We start from the raw sequence: 18,070 nt of genomic DNA, 5'->3' as shown, positions 1-18,070 counted from the left end.
GGACAGATCATTTCTTTCACCGTACAATCACTTTGAATGTGATCGGACGAACCACAGTTGGGACAAACTGGATTGCTTCTGCATGTTGTTTGAGAGTGGCCATACTTCTGGCATTTATAACATCTCAACGGATTGGGTATGAACGGACGAGTGCGGCAAAGTAGATATCCAGCTTTTACTGATGAGGGTAGGCTTGGACTGTTGAATGTAAGAATGATATTTCTGGTAGGTGTGAGAATATTGTCTTTTTTTATCATAATTCTTTTTACAGCAATCACATTTTGTTCCTGAAGCTCTTCTTTAATTTCTTCCTCCGTCACATTCATCAGGTCCCAACTAGATATTACACCCTTTGAGGTATTTAGGGTTGCATGTGGAGTTACTTTCACTGGAATACCAGCGAAAGTTGTCTTTTTCAGTAATTTTTCAGAGTGTCTGCCATTTATAGTTTCAATAAGTAAGTCCCCTGATTGCAGTCTCTTAACCGTCTTGGGAGACCCTGCAATACTTTCCAGGTGTTTTTGGATTAAAAAAGGGGATAGCTTACTGAGAGGCTGGTCAGATAGTGAGTGCATAATTAAGAATGCAGGTATGTCTGTCGCCGAGGGATTGGTTTTCAACCTCTTTGCTTGCGACGAATCATGGTCATTTTCTGTGTTTGGCCGACAGCTCGACGGCTCTAAAGCTGGAAACATACTTTGTTCCATGTTGGCTCCTCTTAGCCCCTGGCAGATGAACTTTTCTGCCAAGGTTACCGGCCCCGCCACGGGGAGGCAGGAGCAGTGCCTGGTGTGACCAAGCGAAAAGTAGTAAGTGGTTAGTAGTAAACTAGAAGAAATAAAGAAAGGTGCCTTTCCTTTCTTGCTCTGTACAAGTGTTTTTGTAACAAGAGCTGTTTTTAAATGAATAGATTTATTAACGTGAAGAACGCAAAATAACTATAAATCACTTTTGAGAAATCGCAGTAATAGCACAGAGAAATCGCTCAGTCACAATCGCTTGGCACCCGGGGCCGCTCACTCTATAGTTGGAAAGAGGATCAGAGAGCAAATTGAGAGATCTATTGCACTGGTTGACCCAGTAGGAAAATGGATGTAAGTGAGTAAAGCCAGTATTCAATAGTGTCAAATTCTCTCTGTCAAGTAGCATTTCAATAAGCTCACCACGTTCTTCTGCGACCAGAGAACCCCATAATGGATGATGTCCATTAAAATCTCCTAATAAACAAATAGGAGATGGTAATTGAGAAATAAGATTTTCCAGTTGCTGTATTGTACATGATTAGTTTGGTGGAAGATAAATTGAGACCAGTGTCAGAGTGATACCAATTACTACACGTATGGCAACGGCTGCCAATTGTGTTTGCAATGGAATGCATCTGGAGGGGACTCGTGAGTCCACAAGTATGGCTACTCCTCCATGGGGGCTGTTAGTATCAGATTGATCTTGTCTGAAGAAAATATAATTTTCGACAGAAACGGATAGTTTTGTTGTTAAATTCATTTCTTGTAAGCATATGGCAGCAGGATTGTAACAGTGAATTAGTTCAGAGATATCATCAATATTGCTGTGAAAACCTCTGAAATTCCATTGTATGATTTGTTCCATTATTTGGTTTTGTGAGCTGAAGAAGAGTCTGTCTGCTTTTTGTGAGTGGCTTGTTTATATGTTGAGTTTTGATTTTTCTTTTCTTGAAAAATTTGGGCATCCCAAGTCATTGCTTTCTTTCATATCATCATCTGAATGTATTTCAAACAGATCATCTGAGTTGGTGGTATCATCTGTGTCCATGCTTGATAGATGAGATTGCTTCACCTCAACTGAATCTGATTTTTGCAAATTCCCCACTGTTGACAATGGGGAAGTCTCTGGGATGGAACTGTCAGAGGTGTATTACTACATTGGTCTACCACCTTTAGTGGACACTCATGTGAACTTTTGTTCACACTCATGTGAACAAAATAAAGGCAAGATTTTTTTGTCCAAGGTATACAGTAGTAAAAAGTAGGTTTATTCACCATTTTTTTAAGTTATGTTGCTATTGCTCTACAATTCAAACTGAGAGCTCCATTTTAGAGAGTTATCTTTCAATGACACTTATGACATGTACCTTATATATATAATGTACATGTCATAACATTCATAAAAGTTGTCATAATATAAAAGTAATACATGTCATAATATAAAAGTTGTAATATTCTGATTTTGATTTGTAGGCAAAATACATTCTCTTGAGAGATCTTGCTGGAATAATGGTCTACAGTGCCAATGATGATGACTTTCTAGGTGAATGTGGCAAAGGAAAGTTTCCTTTGATTCGAAGTGTGAGGGATGTCATATCAAACATGAAACCCCAACGTCCAGACCTTAACAGATTTCCTAAGAATCCATCATTTAGTGAATCACAGATAATCAAAATTATTAGCAAAGAAGGAATTATAAGGCGTTCTGGAGAGGGCGAGGATGTAAAGTGCAGCAGAATCGGTTATTTTCGACACCCCGAAGACTGTACAACATATTATCGATGTGTTAAGTATGGCAGTATAGCAAATCGTTTTATTGTGTTTCACTATGATTGTCCTCGAGGCCTTGTATTTGATGAAAGAGATGAAATATGTAACTGGCCATCATGGTCACCACCATGTGAAGGATCAGGTGAACTATTGCCTGTTCCCCGAAAAGCATTCATTTGTCCAAGTGCAGGTTATCACAGAGACCCAGAGAATTGCAGATGGTTCTTTTACTGTTCTAATTTTGAAAATAGTGATAATCGTGCATATGAATTCCACTGTCCTTCTTACCTGTTGGCATTTGATGAGGAAAAACTGCTTTGTAACTGGAGATGGTTGGTGCCTGGATGTGGAGAAGCAGGAGATGAGCGGCTCCTTAAAAAACCTGAGTTTATTACATTACCATTATCCGAACAAACACTGCCACCAGGTTCAGCTGAATTGGCTCCTCCTGAGATACAACCTATTACACAAACCAGTCAGCACCCGCCATTTACAATAAAAGAAACAATGCCACTATCACACTCTGGCCTGGCTGTGTCCACTCAAGCAGATAAAGAAAGTGGTGTTTTAAGAAGAGGATCAATCACAAGAGTTGGTGGAAGTGTAGGAGAACAAACTGATGGTATAAGAAGAGGAGGATTAACTGAAGGTATAAGAGGAGAATTAACTGAAGGTATAAGAAGAGGAGGATTAACTGAAGGTATAAGAGGAGGAGTCAGAGAAACCACTGCAATAAGAGGCGGAATAAGAGGTACTGGTGGTGTAGGGCCAACTGATATGAGTCGACTAAGAGGAGCTGGAGATGGCATAGCTCCAACTGATATTAGTGGACTAATAGGAAGAGTCACTTTTGCAACTGATGATATAAGAGGAGGAATCAGAGATGACAGTGTAGGTTCAATCGTTATTGGTGGTGTACATCCAGGTGATATGAGAGGAGGAGGAATCAATGATGGGGATATAACTCCAGTTGACATTAGTGGACTAATAGGAAGAGAGGGGAAAAGAGGAGTAAAATCTGGAGGAATTAGAGGAGGTGGTGGTGTAGGTTCAGCTGACATTGGTATAGGAAGAGACATCATAACCAGTGGTGTAAGAGGAGGAATCAGTGATGTGGGTCCATCTGACACTGGTATTGGAAGAGATACCATTGCAGTTGGTGGTATAAGAGATGGTAGCATAGGCCCAATTGTTATTAGTGGAAATATACATACAAGTGGTACAGGAGGAGGAATAAGAGGTAGTGGTGGTGGTATAGAAGGATATACCACGGGTGGTATAAGAGGAGGAATCAGAGATGACAGTGCAGGTCCAGCTGCTATTAGTAGACTAATAGGAAGAGATGGTGTAATACCAAGAGTTAGAGGTGATAGTGCAAGTTTAGCTGACATTGGTATAGAAGGGTACACTACTGAAGATGGTGGTATACGAGGAATCAGAGGTGGTGGTGTAGGTGGACTGAGAGGAAGAAATGATATAATAGAAGGAATCAGAGGTGGTGGTGGTGCAGGTCCAGCTGCCATTGGTATAGGAAAAGACACTATTGCAGTTGGTGGTATAACAGGTGGAGGAAGAATCAGAGATAGTGAACCAATTGAGAGAGACAGTATAAGAGGGGTCAGTGGTGGTGGTTTAGTTGGACCAATAGGAAAAGATGGTGTAAGAGAAGGCATCAGAAGTGGTGGCATAGGTCCAGCTGACACCAATATAGGAAGAGACACTATTATGGCTGGTGGTATAAGAGGAACCATAGATGCTGGTGCAGATAGACCAATAGAGAGAGTCAGAGGTGGTGGTATAAGTGGACCAATAAGAAGATACGGTATAGGAGAAAGAGTCAGTAGTGGTGGAACAATAGGAAGAGATGGTATAAGAGTCAGTGATGGTGGTTTAGGTGGACCAATAAGAGAAGGAGACAGAGGTACTGGTGGTACAGGTCCAGCTGAAACTGGTATAGGAAAAGACGGCATTGCAGTTGGTGACATAAGAGGAGGAGGAATCAGAGATGGTGGTGCAGGTGGCCCAATAAGTGTAAGAGAAGGAGTCAGAAGTGGTAGTATAGGCTCAGCTGACACTGGTGTAGGAAGAGACACTGTTGAAGCTGGTGTTATAAGAGAAGGAATCAGAGGTGGTGGTGTAGATAGACCAATAGGAAGAGGTAGCATAAGAGAAGGAGTCAGAGGTGGCAGTGTAAGTACACCAACAGGAAAAGATCATATAAGAGAAGGGATCAGGAGTGGCAGTGTAGATGGACCAATAGGAAGATATGGTATAAGAGAAAGAGTCAGTGGTGGTGGATCAATAGGAAGGGATGGTATAAGAGGAGGCACCAGTGTTAGTGGTTTAGGTGCACCAAGAGGAATAGAAAGTATAAGAGGAGTCATTAGTGGTGCAAGTCCAGCTGAAACTGGTATAGGAAGAGACACTGTAGATGGTGGTATAAGAGGAGGAATCAGAAGTGGCATTGGTAGTCAGATAGGAAGGGATGGTGTAAGCCTAGTTGACACCGGTATAAGAAGAGTCACAGGTGGTGGTCCAACAGGAAAAGATGGTATTAAAGAAAGAGTCAGAGGTGGTGGTGTAGGTGGTCCAATAGGAAGGGATGGTATTAGAGAAGGAGTCAGAGGTGGTGGTGTAGGTGGTCCAATAGGAAGGGATGGTATTAAAGAAGGAGTCAGAGGTGGTGGTGCAGGTCCAGCTGACATTGGTATAAGAGGAGGAGTCATAGGTGGTGGTGGATCAACAAGAGATGGTATTAGAGGAGGAATCAGAGGTGGTGGTGCAGGTCCAGTTGAAACTGGTATAGGAAGAGCCACTGTAGCTGGTGATATAAGAGGAGGAACCAGAGATGGCAGTGTAGGTAGTCCAATAGGAAGAGGTATTGTAAGTGAAGGAGTTAGAAGTGGTGTTGTAGGTCCAGCTGACACTGGTATAAGAGGAGTCATTGGTGGTGGTATAGGTGGATCAACAAGAGATGGTATTAGAGGAGGAGTCAGAGGTGGATCAACAAGAGATGGTATTAGAGGAGGAGTCAGAGGTGGATCAACAAGAGATGGTATTAGAGGAGGAATCAGAGGTGGTGGTGCAGGTCCAACTGAAACTGGTATAGGAAGAGCCACTGTAGCTGGTGATATAAGAGGAGGAACCAGAGATGGTGGTGTAGGTGGTCCAATAGGAAGAGGTGTAAGTGAAGGAGTCAGAAGTGGTGTTGTAGGTCCAGCTGACACTGGTATAAGAGGAGTCATAGGTGGTGCTGTAGGTGGACCAGTAGCAAGAGATGGCATTAGAGGAAGAGTCAGAGGTGGTGATGGACTAATAGGAAGAGATGGTATAAGAGAAGTCATAGGTGGTGCTGTAGGTGGACCAGTAGCAAGAGATGGCATTAGAGGAAGAGTCAGAGGTGGTGATGGACTAATAGGAAGAGATGGTATAAGAGAAGGGGTCAGAAGTGGTGGCACTGGTCCAGCTATCACTGATGCAGAAAGACATACTACTACAGATGGTATGAAATATGGTGTAGGTCCAGCTGATTTTAGTGGACTAATAGAAAGAGATGGCATAACAGGAGTCAGAGGAGCTGGAAAAATCAGAGGTGGGGATACAGGTCCAGCTGATATTGGTGGACTAATAGGGGTTGGAGGAGGAATCAGAGATGTTGGTACTAGGAAAAGATAACAAATATGGCAGTACAGCTAAGAGTCCTAGTGTAGACAGTGTGGGTCTTAGTGGAGTAGGTAGTTTTGGCATGAGAAGAGTGCCAACTGTAGATAGTGGCAGTAGCAGTGGAGGAAAAATAAAAGATGGCACTATAGGAAGAAAACCAATTGCAGCTGGTGGCACTGAAACTGGCAGTATAGGAGGAAGAGGAACAATTAGAGATGGTGTAAGTCCAGCTGATATCAGTCAAGGATTACCAAGAGGCAGAAGTACAGCAACTGGTGGTAGAGAAAGTGGCAGAGGTATTTACTTAGGTGGAAAAACTCAAGGTTTAGTACAAGGCATAACTATCCCAGGTACAACAGTGAGAGGAGTCATTAGAGACAGTGCTACAGGTGGAATAGATACAGGTGACATATATCAAGGCCCAATAAGAGATAGAGTGGGAGGTCCAGCACCAGATGGAGATAATAAAAGAATCATTAGCAGTTTTGATTCAGGTAGCACTGAGATGAGTAAAGAACAAATCAGAGATGGCACTCCAGGTACTATATGTGTAGGTCAACAAATGAGTGGACGTACCTATGGTGGTGGTGATAGAAGTGATTTTGACAGTATTGTCCCTAGTGCCATTCATGTAGCTGGCAAAGGAAGCTTAGAGGATGTTTCAGTTGATCATGGAAAATATTATACTCGTAGTCCAATACAGCCTGTCATAAGTGATGTAGGGCATCCCAGAGATACAATAATCGGTCTGCATGAGTTAGGTATAACAGATGGTGGTCTTTTAGGAGTGACCAGCAGGCCACAAGTCAGATTAGAGCATGATCAACATGGCACATATGGCAGCCCTACTGGTTTTAGTAGTGCAGGTGGACCAAGAGGAAGAGATGAAACTGGTGAAATAGGTCATCAGCCAAAAATGACAAGCATTATCAGTCCAAGTGGTATAAGTGATACTAGAGGTGGCCCAAGTTTTGAGACTGATAAAATAAAACTAAAATTAAAGCCCATTATGCAAGATGTTGGTACTTATATTCTTGGTAATAAAGATAAGATTTTCACAGTACAACCACATTTCACTGATGATAAGCTAAGTAAAGTACAAACTGGACCTGACAGGAGTTTAAGTGGAGTAGGTACTTTTCCAAAGCACCCTTCACTAACTGGCAGGCATCGGTTTGGAGAAAGAATTCATGAGAGCCAAATTGGTTCAGCAGCAGTTACAAAGCTTCCTATCTCTCCTGGTCTTTCTACACAATTATCTATTGAGAAGATTGCTGATGGCTCAGTTAGTCCTCATATTCAATATGTTACATTACCTAACTATGGGTATCCTCAAGAAATTAAATCAATTCCACCTGCACCTGACAGACCTCCATTTGATGTTTACAGTACTGATAATGCATTACTTACACATGGACCAATTTCAAGAAAAAAAGGAACAACTCCAACAAGCTTCCTAGATATATCTCTTGGTCATCCACCACAAGAAGTAAGCATTGATGCACATTCTTCAAGGCCTTCTTTACCATCCTACATGGATGATCACAGAACAATTCCTCTACAAGAATTTGATGGCAAAACAGGACAACAGGCTAGAGTTCCGGCAGCAAGGGTACCTAGCAAAGATAGTAGCTTAGGTCATGGAACTCTGGTGCCATCTTCTGTCATTACTAAATACCCAGAAATCCCACAAAGCAAACATCTAACTAATGAAGATTTAAAAACGTATGTGCAATTCCAACCTCCTCTCACTGGGAAACATGAAATAAAAGATGGCATTATTCTAAGTAGTCCACACAGAACTGCTCTTCATGGGGAGGAGTGTGAAAACTACCGAAAGTGAATATCAAAGGCCAAAAACCCTGCCTGTTTCTGATCATCCCGAGAGTGCAAAAACAAAATTAACTACTCCCATTCTTAGTTTTTTCTCCATTGCAGTCTCATTTTACACCACATATTCCATCAACATTTGGGAGTCGGCTTGAAACACCTCTGCTCCAAGCCCCAGTTTTTAATCAAAAACTCATATCAGGAATTAGACCAGCAATAACTCTGCCCATACAAAGTTCACCTCCAACTTTAGGAACACCCAGTACCACAGGTACAAAGCACATGGAAACACAGCCAAAGCCAGCTATCCCAGTCTTCCTTATAGATAATACTGGCAAAGAAGAAAGAGGCATGCATACTAGAATTAAATCATTACCACCCTATGTTGCAACTATTAGAGATTCTAGCCAAAGACCAATTGGTCATACTACACATCCAGACTTTATAGATGTATTTTCCAGTGTACCAGGAATAACACAAGAAGATGAAGATGCCACACTGAAGAAAAGCATAAGAGATCAAGAATATCCCCATGTTTTAAGAAAAGACCTTTTGTATCCACCACTGGTAGGTGAGATACTAGTGTCTGAAAAGCAGGATGAAATCAGACAAAAAGAAAAGGACAGTTATATAGGTGACAGGCTTTTACCTTCAACTGTGTTAAGGGGAACTACTTTTACACCATATTCTCATAGCCTTCGCATTCCCCCAACAGAACAAGTTGTACCCATTCCAGGAAAGGATGACATATTTCGTAAAATGAAACCTATAGTGCCTCCACCATTTAGAGTAGATGGAAGGCCTGAAAAGCCTCAAGATAGGGAAGGTATCTTGTCTATTCCTTCTCCTACACTTCATGGAGCTTTTGAGGATAAACCTATTTCCTCACAGTTCACAAGCCAAGGCAAAATGTTTACAGCTGAAGTATCTCAACCACCAAAAAATCCCAAATGTGATACCAGGTGATATTAGAACTGCACTACATGGCGATGAGCTGTTAACAATTAAGAAGCCAATACCACAGTTACATGATACTAATTCACAGCCCAAGTCTGGGATTTTACTACATGTAAAAGATTTTGGAAGTCAGAAACTTGACAGTTCTCCACTGATACCTACTCAACAAGATGGTATTCCATTCTTGCATGTTATTCCGCCAAGCACTGTGCAAAAATCTGAAAGAGTTAATGAATTGCAACCATCACAGGGATTACTTCCTAGTACTCCTCATTCAGCTCCTACATATTCCATTATGGATGAAAATGTTCCCAGTAGATACAGTGAGCAACCAAGAACAATAATTCATGCTGACAGGATCCCATCCAGTACTCTTCCTGTTTCTCCACATTTGTTTGGTTCCATAATATCTCCAGGTGTTACATTACCTGTTCTGGGTTCTCTAGGAACTTCTCGTGAGCGCTTACCTCACCAGCAGACTTCAGCAATTCCTCCTGTCCCTAGTGGTCATCCTGACAGCCACATTTCAAGAAATATTGGACTGGGTATTAGACCAGATATACAAATAAAGCTTGATGCCAAAAAAATTACACCTTATTCTCACACTGCTCATACTGTTCCGCTGGAGCAAGTACCCCTTGTTCAAGCAAAGGATCAGAGTATATTTAGTGAAAAGAAGCCTAAACCATCACAGGATGGAAGGCTTTTACTTCCACCTAAATCACTTCCTATTCCACAAAATGTGCCACTTACCAAAACTCGTTTAGATAACATACAAAATGTTTTTGTTCCGGATACAAAGCTGCATCAAGTAATACCTGATGAAGAACCATTAGCACAGAAAAGAAAAAAAGAAAGCACAGATTCACGCTTGGTTCCATTTCAGGAACGTCCTGATGGAGGAGTGGGTGCATATCAACCTCTACATAGAGATCTGTCAAGAGTCAGAACACCATCTCAACTTGGAAGCACAACAGAAAGCAGAAGTCCTCAAACTTTTACCAATCCAAGATATGGTATTCTTGGAGCTGCTGTCAGTCTTTCTCCAATGCCTCAGACAGAGAGAGGAAGGTCTCCCTCAAATGAGCTTATTAATCAACCAGAAGGGGAGCCACCAATAAACAGGCTAGTTCAGCCTAAACTGCTGGGTGGAAGATCTCAGTTGACTCCAGCCAATACTCCAACTGGTGGGCTGGAGAGACAAAAGCAAAGACCAGGTGAGGATATAAAATTACAAGGAGAAATGCAAGCTAAACCAATCTCCATAACACCCAATACTTTGCCTTCCAACTTCCCCACAGGAGAAGTTGAAGATAATTTGGTACCTGGAGTTGCCTGCACAAGGCCAGGACTTTTCCACCATCCTGAAGATTGCAACAAATTTTATGAGTGTTACTGGGACAAATGGATACAAAAATATACTTTGCATAGCTTTGAATGTCCTGTAAAGTTGGTGTTTGATGAGAGACTATTTGGCTGTAATTCTCCTGGTTGGGGTGCTCCATGTCTAAAGGGTGAATGAACTAAGAGAAAAAAAAAGTGTTATAATAAATTGTGTTGAGTGGCTGTTTGATATGTTAAAAAAAAGTACATTAAAATGTATAAATAGCAAGAAGGATCGTAACTTAAAAAAAAAAAGACATCTGTAGTGCTGATGATCCAAATATGTAATTTGAACAAATATTTATGCATAAGAAAATGTCAATCTTAAGGCTAAAATCAAGAAAGCCAGTTAATGCTCAAGGAAATAAATTAAGATCTCTCTCTCTCTCTCTCTCTCTCTCTCTCTCTCTCTCTCTCTCTCTCTCTCTCTCTCTCTCTCTCTACACAAATAGTATATAACATACACATCATGAAAAAGAATGACTAATAATGTTTTTTTCCATGAAACATACAAATTTTACCATGTAAAATGAGTTTATTTTGGATGTCACTGTGTTATCTCAAGAAACAGATTAAAATATTCACAGTAAAATAGTCTTCCTTATCAATTATATTCTAAACAAAAACATCACATTTACTGTCTTATAATTATAGAGTGCCATGGAAAATACTTAAGTATCACTGGCATGTATTCAACTCAAGGTATGTAAAGCACACTCAATAACTATTTTGTTGAAAACTAGATGTGTGCACAAATTAGTAGTGAAAGGAAATTTACTGATATTATGTAATATATATAGAATTTGAGTATAATTTCTTTTTAATGTTTCCTTTCCTAAGTAATCATGTCATTCAAAGCTTTCAATTTGAAATGATGCCTCTTTATCAAGAGTCATTTTTTTATGTACATTGTGATAGTACTTTAACATATTGTCACCTTAAAATTGTAAATTTGATTATCACATATAATCAAGATGTTACAAAAACAGAAATGTTCAAAACTAAAAGAAATAGTAAGATTATCTAATTCTGTGATGAATTTTTAAATTACAAAATATCTGATACAATGGCATTATCTTGAAATTAGGGTAGAACAATGAAGCATGAAATTTAAAGCTTAATTTAAATGCAAAGCTAAAGCCAGATATTTATGCCTGCACAAGATAATAGTAAAATTTTTAAACATGTTTTCACAAACCAAACAAAATTTAGCATATTACACATAGTATTTGTAATATACTAAATTTTACCATGAGTTTTGCATATTGCAAATAGTATTTGTAATATGCAAACTCATGGTAAAATTTAAGCAACAACACTGCAACATACATGGAAAGCAACAACACTGCAACATACATGGAGATTTTAGAGTGTAAACGGGACTTACATAACTAAAAGAACAAGCTGTGATAAATATACAAAAGGAGGCAATCTCCATTTTTACATTGATTACACTGTTTTAAATTATAATCTATGTTACAAATGCTTTCTTATCCGTTCTTAGGTACATATCAGAGGTTCCCAAACTTCTATACCTTGCATTCCCTTAAAATATTTCAAGCATTTCCCATTGGAAGTATATATATTTTTCTGAGTATATACATTTTTCTAAATTAATTCAATATACTTAATCTAAAAACTGATGAAATAAGGGAAAAAAAATGAAATAAAACTGAAACAGAACAGCATGCCCCCCACCAAAAAAAAAAAAAAAAAAAAAACAAGCACTCCCCTGGCAGCACATTCAATACTTTGAGAACTTCTAGTATATAAGCATTCATATTCTTTTGGTCCCTCACATTAAAAAAATTTGTCCAACTCGCAAACAAGGCTTCTTCTGACTGCATTCTGACATTAATATGCCTGAGTTTGCTCTCCCTCTGATTTTATCAGCTTACTTGCTACATGTGTGTCACAACATTAGCTGATATCACTTAATGGAGAGTGGTAGCTTTTGCTTAGCATATAAAATAACTGAAGGTATACAGAAGGAATGTAACAGACAAGTACAGCACTGTAGTGAATGGAGTCAAGCCATTGCAGAATGCCAGGCTATACCAATTTGTAGACTGTTCCATAGTCCAGTATGGACCTAATTAGAGCTCCATATGTTCAAAGAAGGTGAGACAATCAGGCCCCATTATTGGTTGCTGAGAGAACCAGTAGGGTATTCTGAAGCCAGCTAGTCCCCAGTTGTTTTATATGTTCAAGGAATGTTAGCACATGGTCAAATGAGTCCTTCGAGTGGAATGGCAGTTTGTATTAGCACTCCTAATACAAACTGCCAGACTGTAATGGCAGTCCATCTAATAATAATTCACGGTTAGGAAGAAAGTTATTTTGCCAATAGAAATAAATGTGTGTTGTTTTCTCTGCAGAAAGTTAGAACCCATTATTTTGTGCCAATGTATTTTACTTACTTTTCTTTTTCTGGCCCCCTGAAGCTATTTCTCTATGGACCACATATTTTTGTAGTGAGAGGAAATGGTAACACTATCAATAAAGTGATGTGTCAGCTATGTTTAAAAACTGTTCTACTAGTGCATTTATTGCATAGCTGCAAACAAAGTGTGTCACCGGTGGGCCTACAATTTTAAGAAATAGTAGTGAAGAAATTTGTTTTTGTCATCAACGAAGCTCTGGTTGGGATGACGATCAGATTCATTTGTGAAAATTCTCGTTCACATTCATCGATGAAATTGGTATCGTACTCAGAGTGTTCATCAAATGCTTCAATTCTATCAAATTAGGTACCGTCTTATCAATTAGGTATGCCCGAAATCCCCAAATTGCATCTCTTTCATTTAACTGTAATCTAATTGACAATTTTTTAACTTCATTTTCACCAAATGCCAACATTTCACGTTTAGAAGGTTTAATACCTTTGTTGTCCTCATTTTCCTTCTCTCATAATTGATATTGTCACTAGTTCTTTGAACTAGTTATTAATTTTTTCTTTTTTGTGCTTACAGTTTATTCACAGCGGTGTCCAACGCGGAAAGTGAACTAAAACAGAATTTTAAATTTTGTTAATTATCAAAAATTTTCTCATTAAATGTTTTGTTCAGTAAATATAATTGTGTATGTACTTAATAAAATTTCCGAATATTTTCAATTTTTCTGTTACATGTAACAAGATATGGAAAACGTAACACTATTTTTTCTCGAATCACTCAGTGCAGCTCGCAAAAGAAATCTAACTTTGAATTTTTTTGAATATGGCCCCTGTACAGGAAAATTGTGTTTGCGATTTTGTATGGGCAGCTCCTAGAACAGAAGTTAATCTCCGCCTTGTTGCTCTGTTCAGTTTTAGAGACTGTCAAGGTAAGGCCAGTGAGTGTCATGTAAAAAAATTCCAACCAGTTGAACTGGGATGGGGGGAAAGGAAGCAGAGAGAAAAAAAAAAAGTTTTAATCCTGGACAGGAGATTTTCATCCCACATGGGAGAAAGTGATAGGACAGACAAATTTTGTCTGCAAGCTTGTGTTTATGTGTTCTGTAGTGTAGTGTTGTGTATTGGCCTTTTGGCTACCTAGAAACAGTGATCACCTGAACTTCTGCCTCTAGGTACTCATCCCTAATCGCGGGAAGGCAAGGCCTCCCATACTACCTGACTCTAGTTTTCTTTTCCTCCCTGGGAAAACTCATTCCCAGGGAGGAAAAGAAAACTAGAGTCAGGTGAAGAGGGGGAAGGACGAAAGAGGAGGGAGAGCCCCAGTCCAGGATAAATTGCTAGAAAAAAAAAAAAAAAAAAAGAGAGTGGGTGAGAGGTTGCTAGCCTGACCTGGGGGAAAAGGTTGGACACTACTGCAGTAGAAGATCGATGAGAGCCCATTGGCAGCATCGGGAATACCCCTTGTTCTGCTCACTGTTGACCAGCGTGACTTTTCCATATGTGGGACAGGTGGTTGGATAGGTGTTATGAGTACCCCTAAGTTGTAGAATGGTAATCCCGTTAGCTCCCTTAATTCATGCAGCAGCACTAATTGCCTAAAGGCCAGAAATGCGAACAGTGCGTACAGAGTTAAGTCTATCCTAATCTGTTCTTTATATGAAAATTTTCTTCAATCAGTGGAAACTATTTTAAATGTAACTTCCAAGGGGAAATTCAAAAAAATCTGCTATAAAAGGAGTTTGTTAAACAGAGATCTGATTAAGTAATTTAGAATTCAAAAAAATGGTTATAAAGTTTTATACAGAAAATATCTTAACAATAGACAGTGAAAAATGCAAATTTAGTTAAATAACTTGAAGCTTATTTGAATAGTAGGTAAACAAGTGAAAAAAATTTACGGAATATTACAAATTTCGAAGTGTACTGCATCCAAATGTCACACATCACTGTTAATAAAGGTGCCAGTACGGCGTACCATCCCAAAAAAAAAAACACTGGTTATATTGCATCTACATTCACACATGAAAAATTCTTGAGGGAAGGGGGGGATGCCAATAGTTTATCAAACTCTAAGAGGTAGCTAAATTATTTTTTGATAATTGAGAGGAAAGTGAAACAGAAATTGTTGAAGCTAAACATAAAAAATGCACCTTGGGTGATGAGATCTATCCAATTATATTCAGGGAGGCAGTAAAGGAGGTACGCAAACTCTTAGCCATAATTATGAGAAGAGCTTTGGATTCAGGGATGGTTCCTATGGACTGGTGACATGTGAATCTATCCCACAATTCACAAAGATGGGATCAAAGGTGACATGAGTAATTACAGACCTCTTCCAGGGAAAATAATTGAGCCACTGGTTAAAGAAGTAATGCAGGATCATCTGGACAGGAATGCAATTATACTGCAGTCACAGCATGAAGCAATCATGTCTGACCAATCAGATTGGATACTATTATGCAGTAACAAAGGAACTGATATTCAGGTGACACTCGCAAGTCAAGTGGACTGAATTTCGGTGAAGTCCAGCCATTCTGCAACAAGCAAATCCTCTGCTTGCAACTACGTGATGGTGGGACTGTTAGTAACTTTAGGGTATAACCACCATGTGCAAGTCCTCAATTTTTTTTTTTTTTTTGTTAGTTGTTGGCGCATCGGCTTCTGTGGCCATAATGCACCTCCCAAAGTTTTTGCATTTTACTCTGATCCAAGCCCGAGGTAGAGATTCAAACCTGTGACCTCTGGGTTGCCAGGCAGGCACTTTACCCACTTGGCTAGCCCGGTCAGCAAGTCCTCAAATATAGCACTTAGAATACTGGAGGTGACCGCACAGGTGTGAACCAATGTAAGAAGAAGTCAAGGTCATCCACACCACACAAAAGAATGTTGCCCCTCTGTGTTATCAAGCAATACTAGGTGGTAAATGACACTGATCAACCAATGCAATACCGCCACTTTGCTTATTGGTGGCGTGAAGTGGCAAAACCTGTTTTAAGTCTCCAGAGCAAAGCTCTGGCAACTTCAAATCTATCTCTTCTATCATGAAGTAATGCCAAATACTGTGCATCGTTCCATCATGTTGGGATAAACCAACAATTCTCAAAAAACACAAAAGTCCCAAAAAGAAATGTTCTTACTGTCCTCTTATTCTATAAACACCCCTCATCTCTTCCATCATGCAGTTCATTGATGTCTTTTGAGATTATGATTGACATTATGGTGATCAAACCTTCCTTACATTTTGAGGGTAGAACTCTAAAAGGGTGTTTGCAGGCTGGTCATTATATAGGCCACTGGTCCAAACCTGATGGTCTCTCTAGGAGGCTTCCAGATCAGCTAGTGTATGATCTCGCTGCCACTACTCTGCCAGACAGTGCCTGGACAGAATCCAAATAGTGTGCATGCGGCAGACACTGTCAAGGCCATGTTTTATCAAGGAGCTGGGTATATTCTCGCCGTGTAAATGCCATATACAAAAATTTCATTACTTCTTACAGCATGTTTGTTTGTTTGTTATTTGGTTTTTAGGAGCATTAGCAACTAAGGCCATATTGCTCCGGGATATGCGGTGGTCATTCCCTGACTTTCCGCATCCTCCATATTTGGTGGTGACGGGCTCGAACTCCGGTCTAATCAAGAAGCGTGTGCTACGCACTGCTGCTCCTTCCCACCTGGCTACGGAGGCACCTTTACAACATGTCCTCCTCACCTTTTCTTACTACTGAATATCCACTGCTGTCAGAAATTCCTGCCATGAATGGTTCTACTACAACATAGTGATTAAAAATTGCTATTGAGACACTGAATGCTCTCAGACTACTGTTCAGGTTCTTTGCACTATCATAATTATGGAGTTAGTCTTTTCTAACTTCCAAGATACACTACAAGGGGCACTGCAATCGAGCTTATTGAACAGCTCATGGGACTTTTTTTTTTTTTTTATATATATATATATATATACACCTTTAGCATCACAGCTTTGTGAAATTCTCTTTCCTGTCCTCGGATAGGGGTATAAAATCAAAATTACTTAAAATTTGATCATAGATAATTTTAAATATGATACTGAATAATACAAATTTAATACTTTAAAGCAACAAATATAACTTGCTAATTACCATGGTCAAAAACAGATGAAAGGTCACCTGATACCAAGGTATTTCTTTAAAGTAGATATCACTTCAGTTACATGGATTTGCTCCTATGAAGAGAGAAAAAAAAAAAAAAAAAAACTAAATACTTAAACAACAAAACAATGTTAAAACACAATTACAAATATACAGTTTTTAACTACAACAGAACTTGAAGATATTGGAATTTTGCACTAAGACATTTATAATTAATAAAATTGCAGGTGGTTGGATGTTTGCAGAAAAGGTTCCATGCTTTGTTTTTCTCTTTTTTTGCATTGTTGCAATCTTCATTCCACCATTAATTTATTTTTTGTTGATTTCTTACTTCATATTGCAGAATTGCAGTGGACACAGCTGTCAGCATTTCATTTGTGACGTGCTGTTCGGTAAAATTGTTGATGGAACAAGTCTCGATGATATAGTTGTAAAATGAGATATGCGTTTGGTATTTTGTCGAGTCAGCTTGTGAAAATTTCCATTTAATCAGATTTTCTGTTGGGAAGGAATAGGATATTTGAATTTTGCACATTAATGGGTAATGATCGCTGCTATAAGGATCATTTAGAGTTCTCAATCTATACTTGGAAAGAGGATTGGAAAGTAAATGGAAAGGTCTATTGCAGATGTTAAACCTATAGGGAAATGGATAGAGGTAGGAGAGGCAGTATTTAGTAACATTAAATTCTGTCTGTTGATCAGTATTTCGATAAGCTTTTCTCATCTGTCTGGGATAGGGAAACTCCATAATGGATGGTCTGCATTAAAGTCACCTAGTAAACAAAATGGCGATGGTAACAGCAAAACAAGATCTTCGGTTTTCTGAATAGTATATGGATGATTAGGTGGAAGATATATTGAAACCAGTGTCAGAGTTATACCATTTACAACACTTCATTTCCTGTAAGCACATTGGGGCAGTGGCTTTTAAGGAAGTTTGCAATGGAATGCATCTGGATGCTTGAATATACAAGTATTGCTACTCCTCCATGAACACTACTAGTGTAAGCTCTGTCTTGTCTGAATATAGCATAATTTTTGACTGAAAGTAAGACTTGAGGTGTCAAATTCATTTCCTGTAAGCACATTGCAAGAGGCTTGTAGTGGTGAATTAATTCATGAATATCATCGACGTTACTGCGAAAACCTCTTCAGTTCCATTATATGGTTTGGTAAGAGGAAGATGAATCTGTCTGCTT

At 39.2% G+C, this 18,070-nt stretch overlaps 2 protein-coding genes across 2 annotated transcripts in view; one reads left to right on the top strand and one right to left on the bottom strand.

Annotated features, from left to right (window-relative positions):
* The window catches only part of LOC150083097 (uncharacterized), a 205,384-nt gene extending 194,645 nt beyond the window's left edge, over positions 1-10,739 (top strand). The window contains exons 10-13 of the mRNA XM_090378388.1: positions 2,217-6,171; positions 6,206-7,999; positions 8,098-8,573; positions 8,800-10,739. Coding sequence (XP_090234514.1) covers positions 2,217-6,171; positions 6,206-7,999; positions 8,098-8,573; positions 8,800-10,485 — 7,911 coding nt within the window. The 3' untranslated portion in view covers positions 10,486-10,739. The remainder of the gene's footprint in view (positions 1-2,216; positions 6,172-6,205; positions 8,000-8,097; positions 8,574-8,799) is intronic.
* A 6,118-nt stretch (positions 10,740-16,857) lies between these two features.
* PolG2 (DNA polymerase subunit gamma-2, mitochondrial) overlaps positions 16,858-18,070 on the bottom strand; it is an 86,003-nt gene continuing 84,790 nt past the window's right edge. Inside the window, exon 9 of the mRNA XM_090377790.1 lies at positions 16,858-16,942. Within this exon, the coding sequence (XP_090233916.1) occupies positions 16,883-16,942 (60 nt within the window). The 3' untranslated portion in view covers positions 16,858-16,882. The remainder of the gene's footprint in view (positions 16,943-18,070) is intronic.

The sequence above is a fragment of the Mastigoproctus giganteus genome, chromosome 7, assembly GCF_048544385.1.
Source record: "Mastigoproctus giganteus isolate SK-2022 chromosome 7, ASM4854438v1, whole genome shotgun sequence".
In the NCBI taxonomy this organism is placed as follows: Eukaryota; Metazoa; Arthropoda; class Arachnida; order Uropygi; family Thelyphonidae; genus Mastigoproctus; species Mastigoproctus giganteus.
Note: the sequence above shows the minus strand (reverse complement) of the source record. Positions and strands in the feature narration are given on the sequence as shown.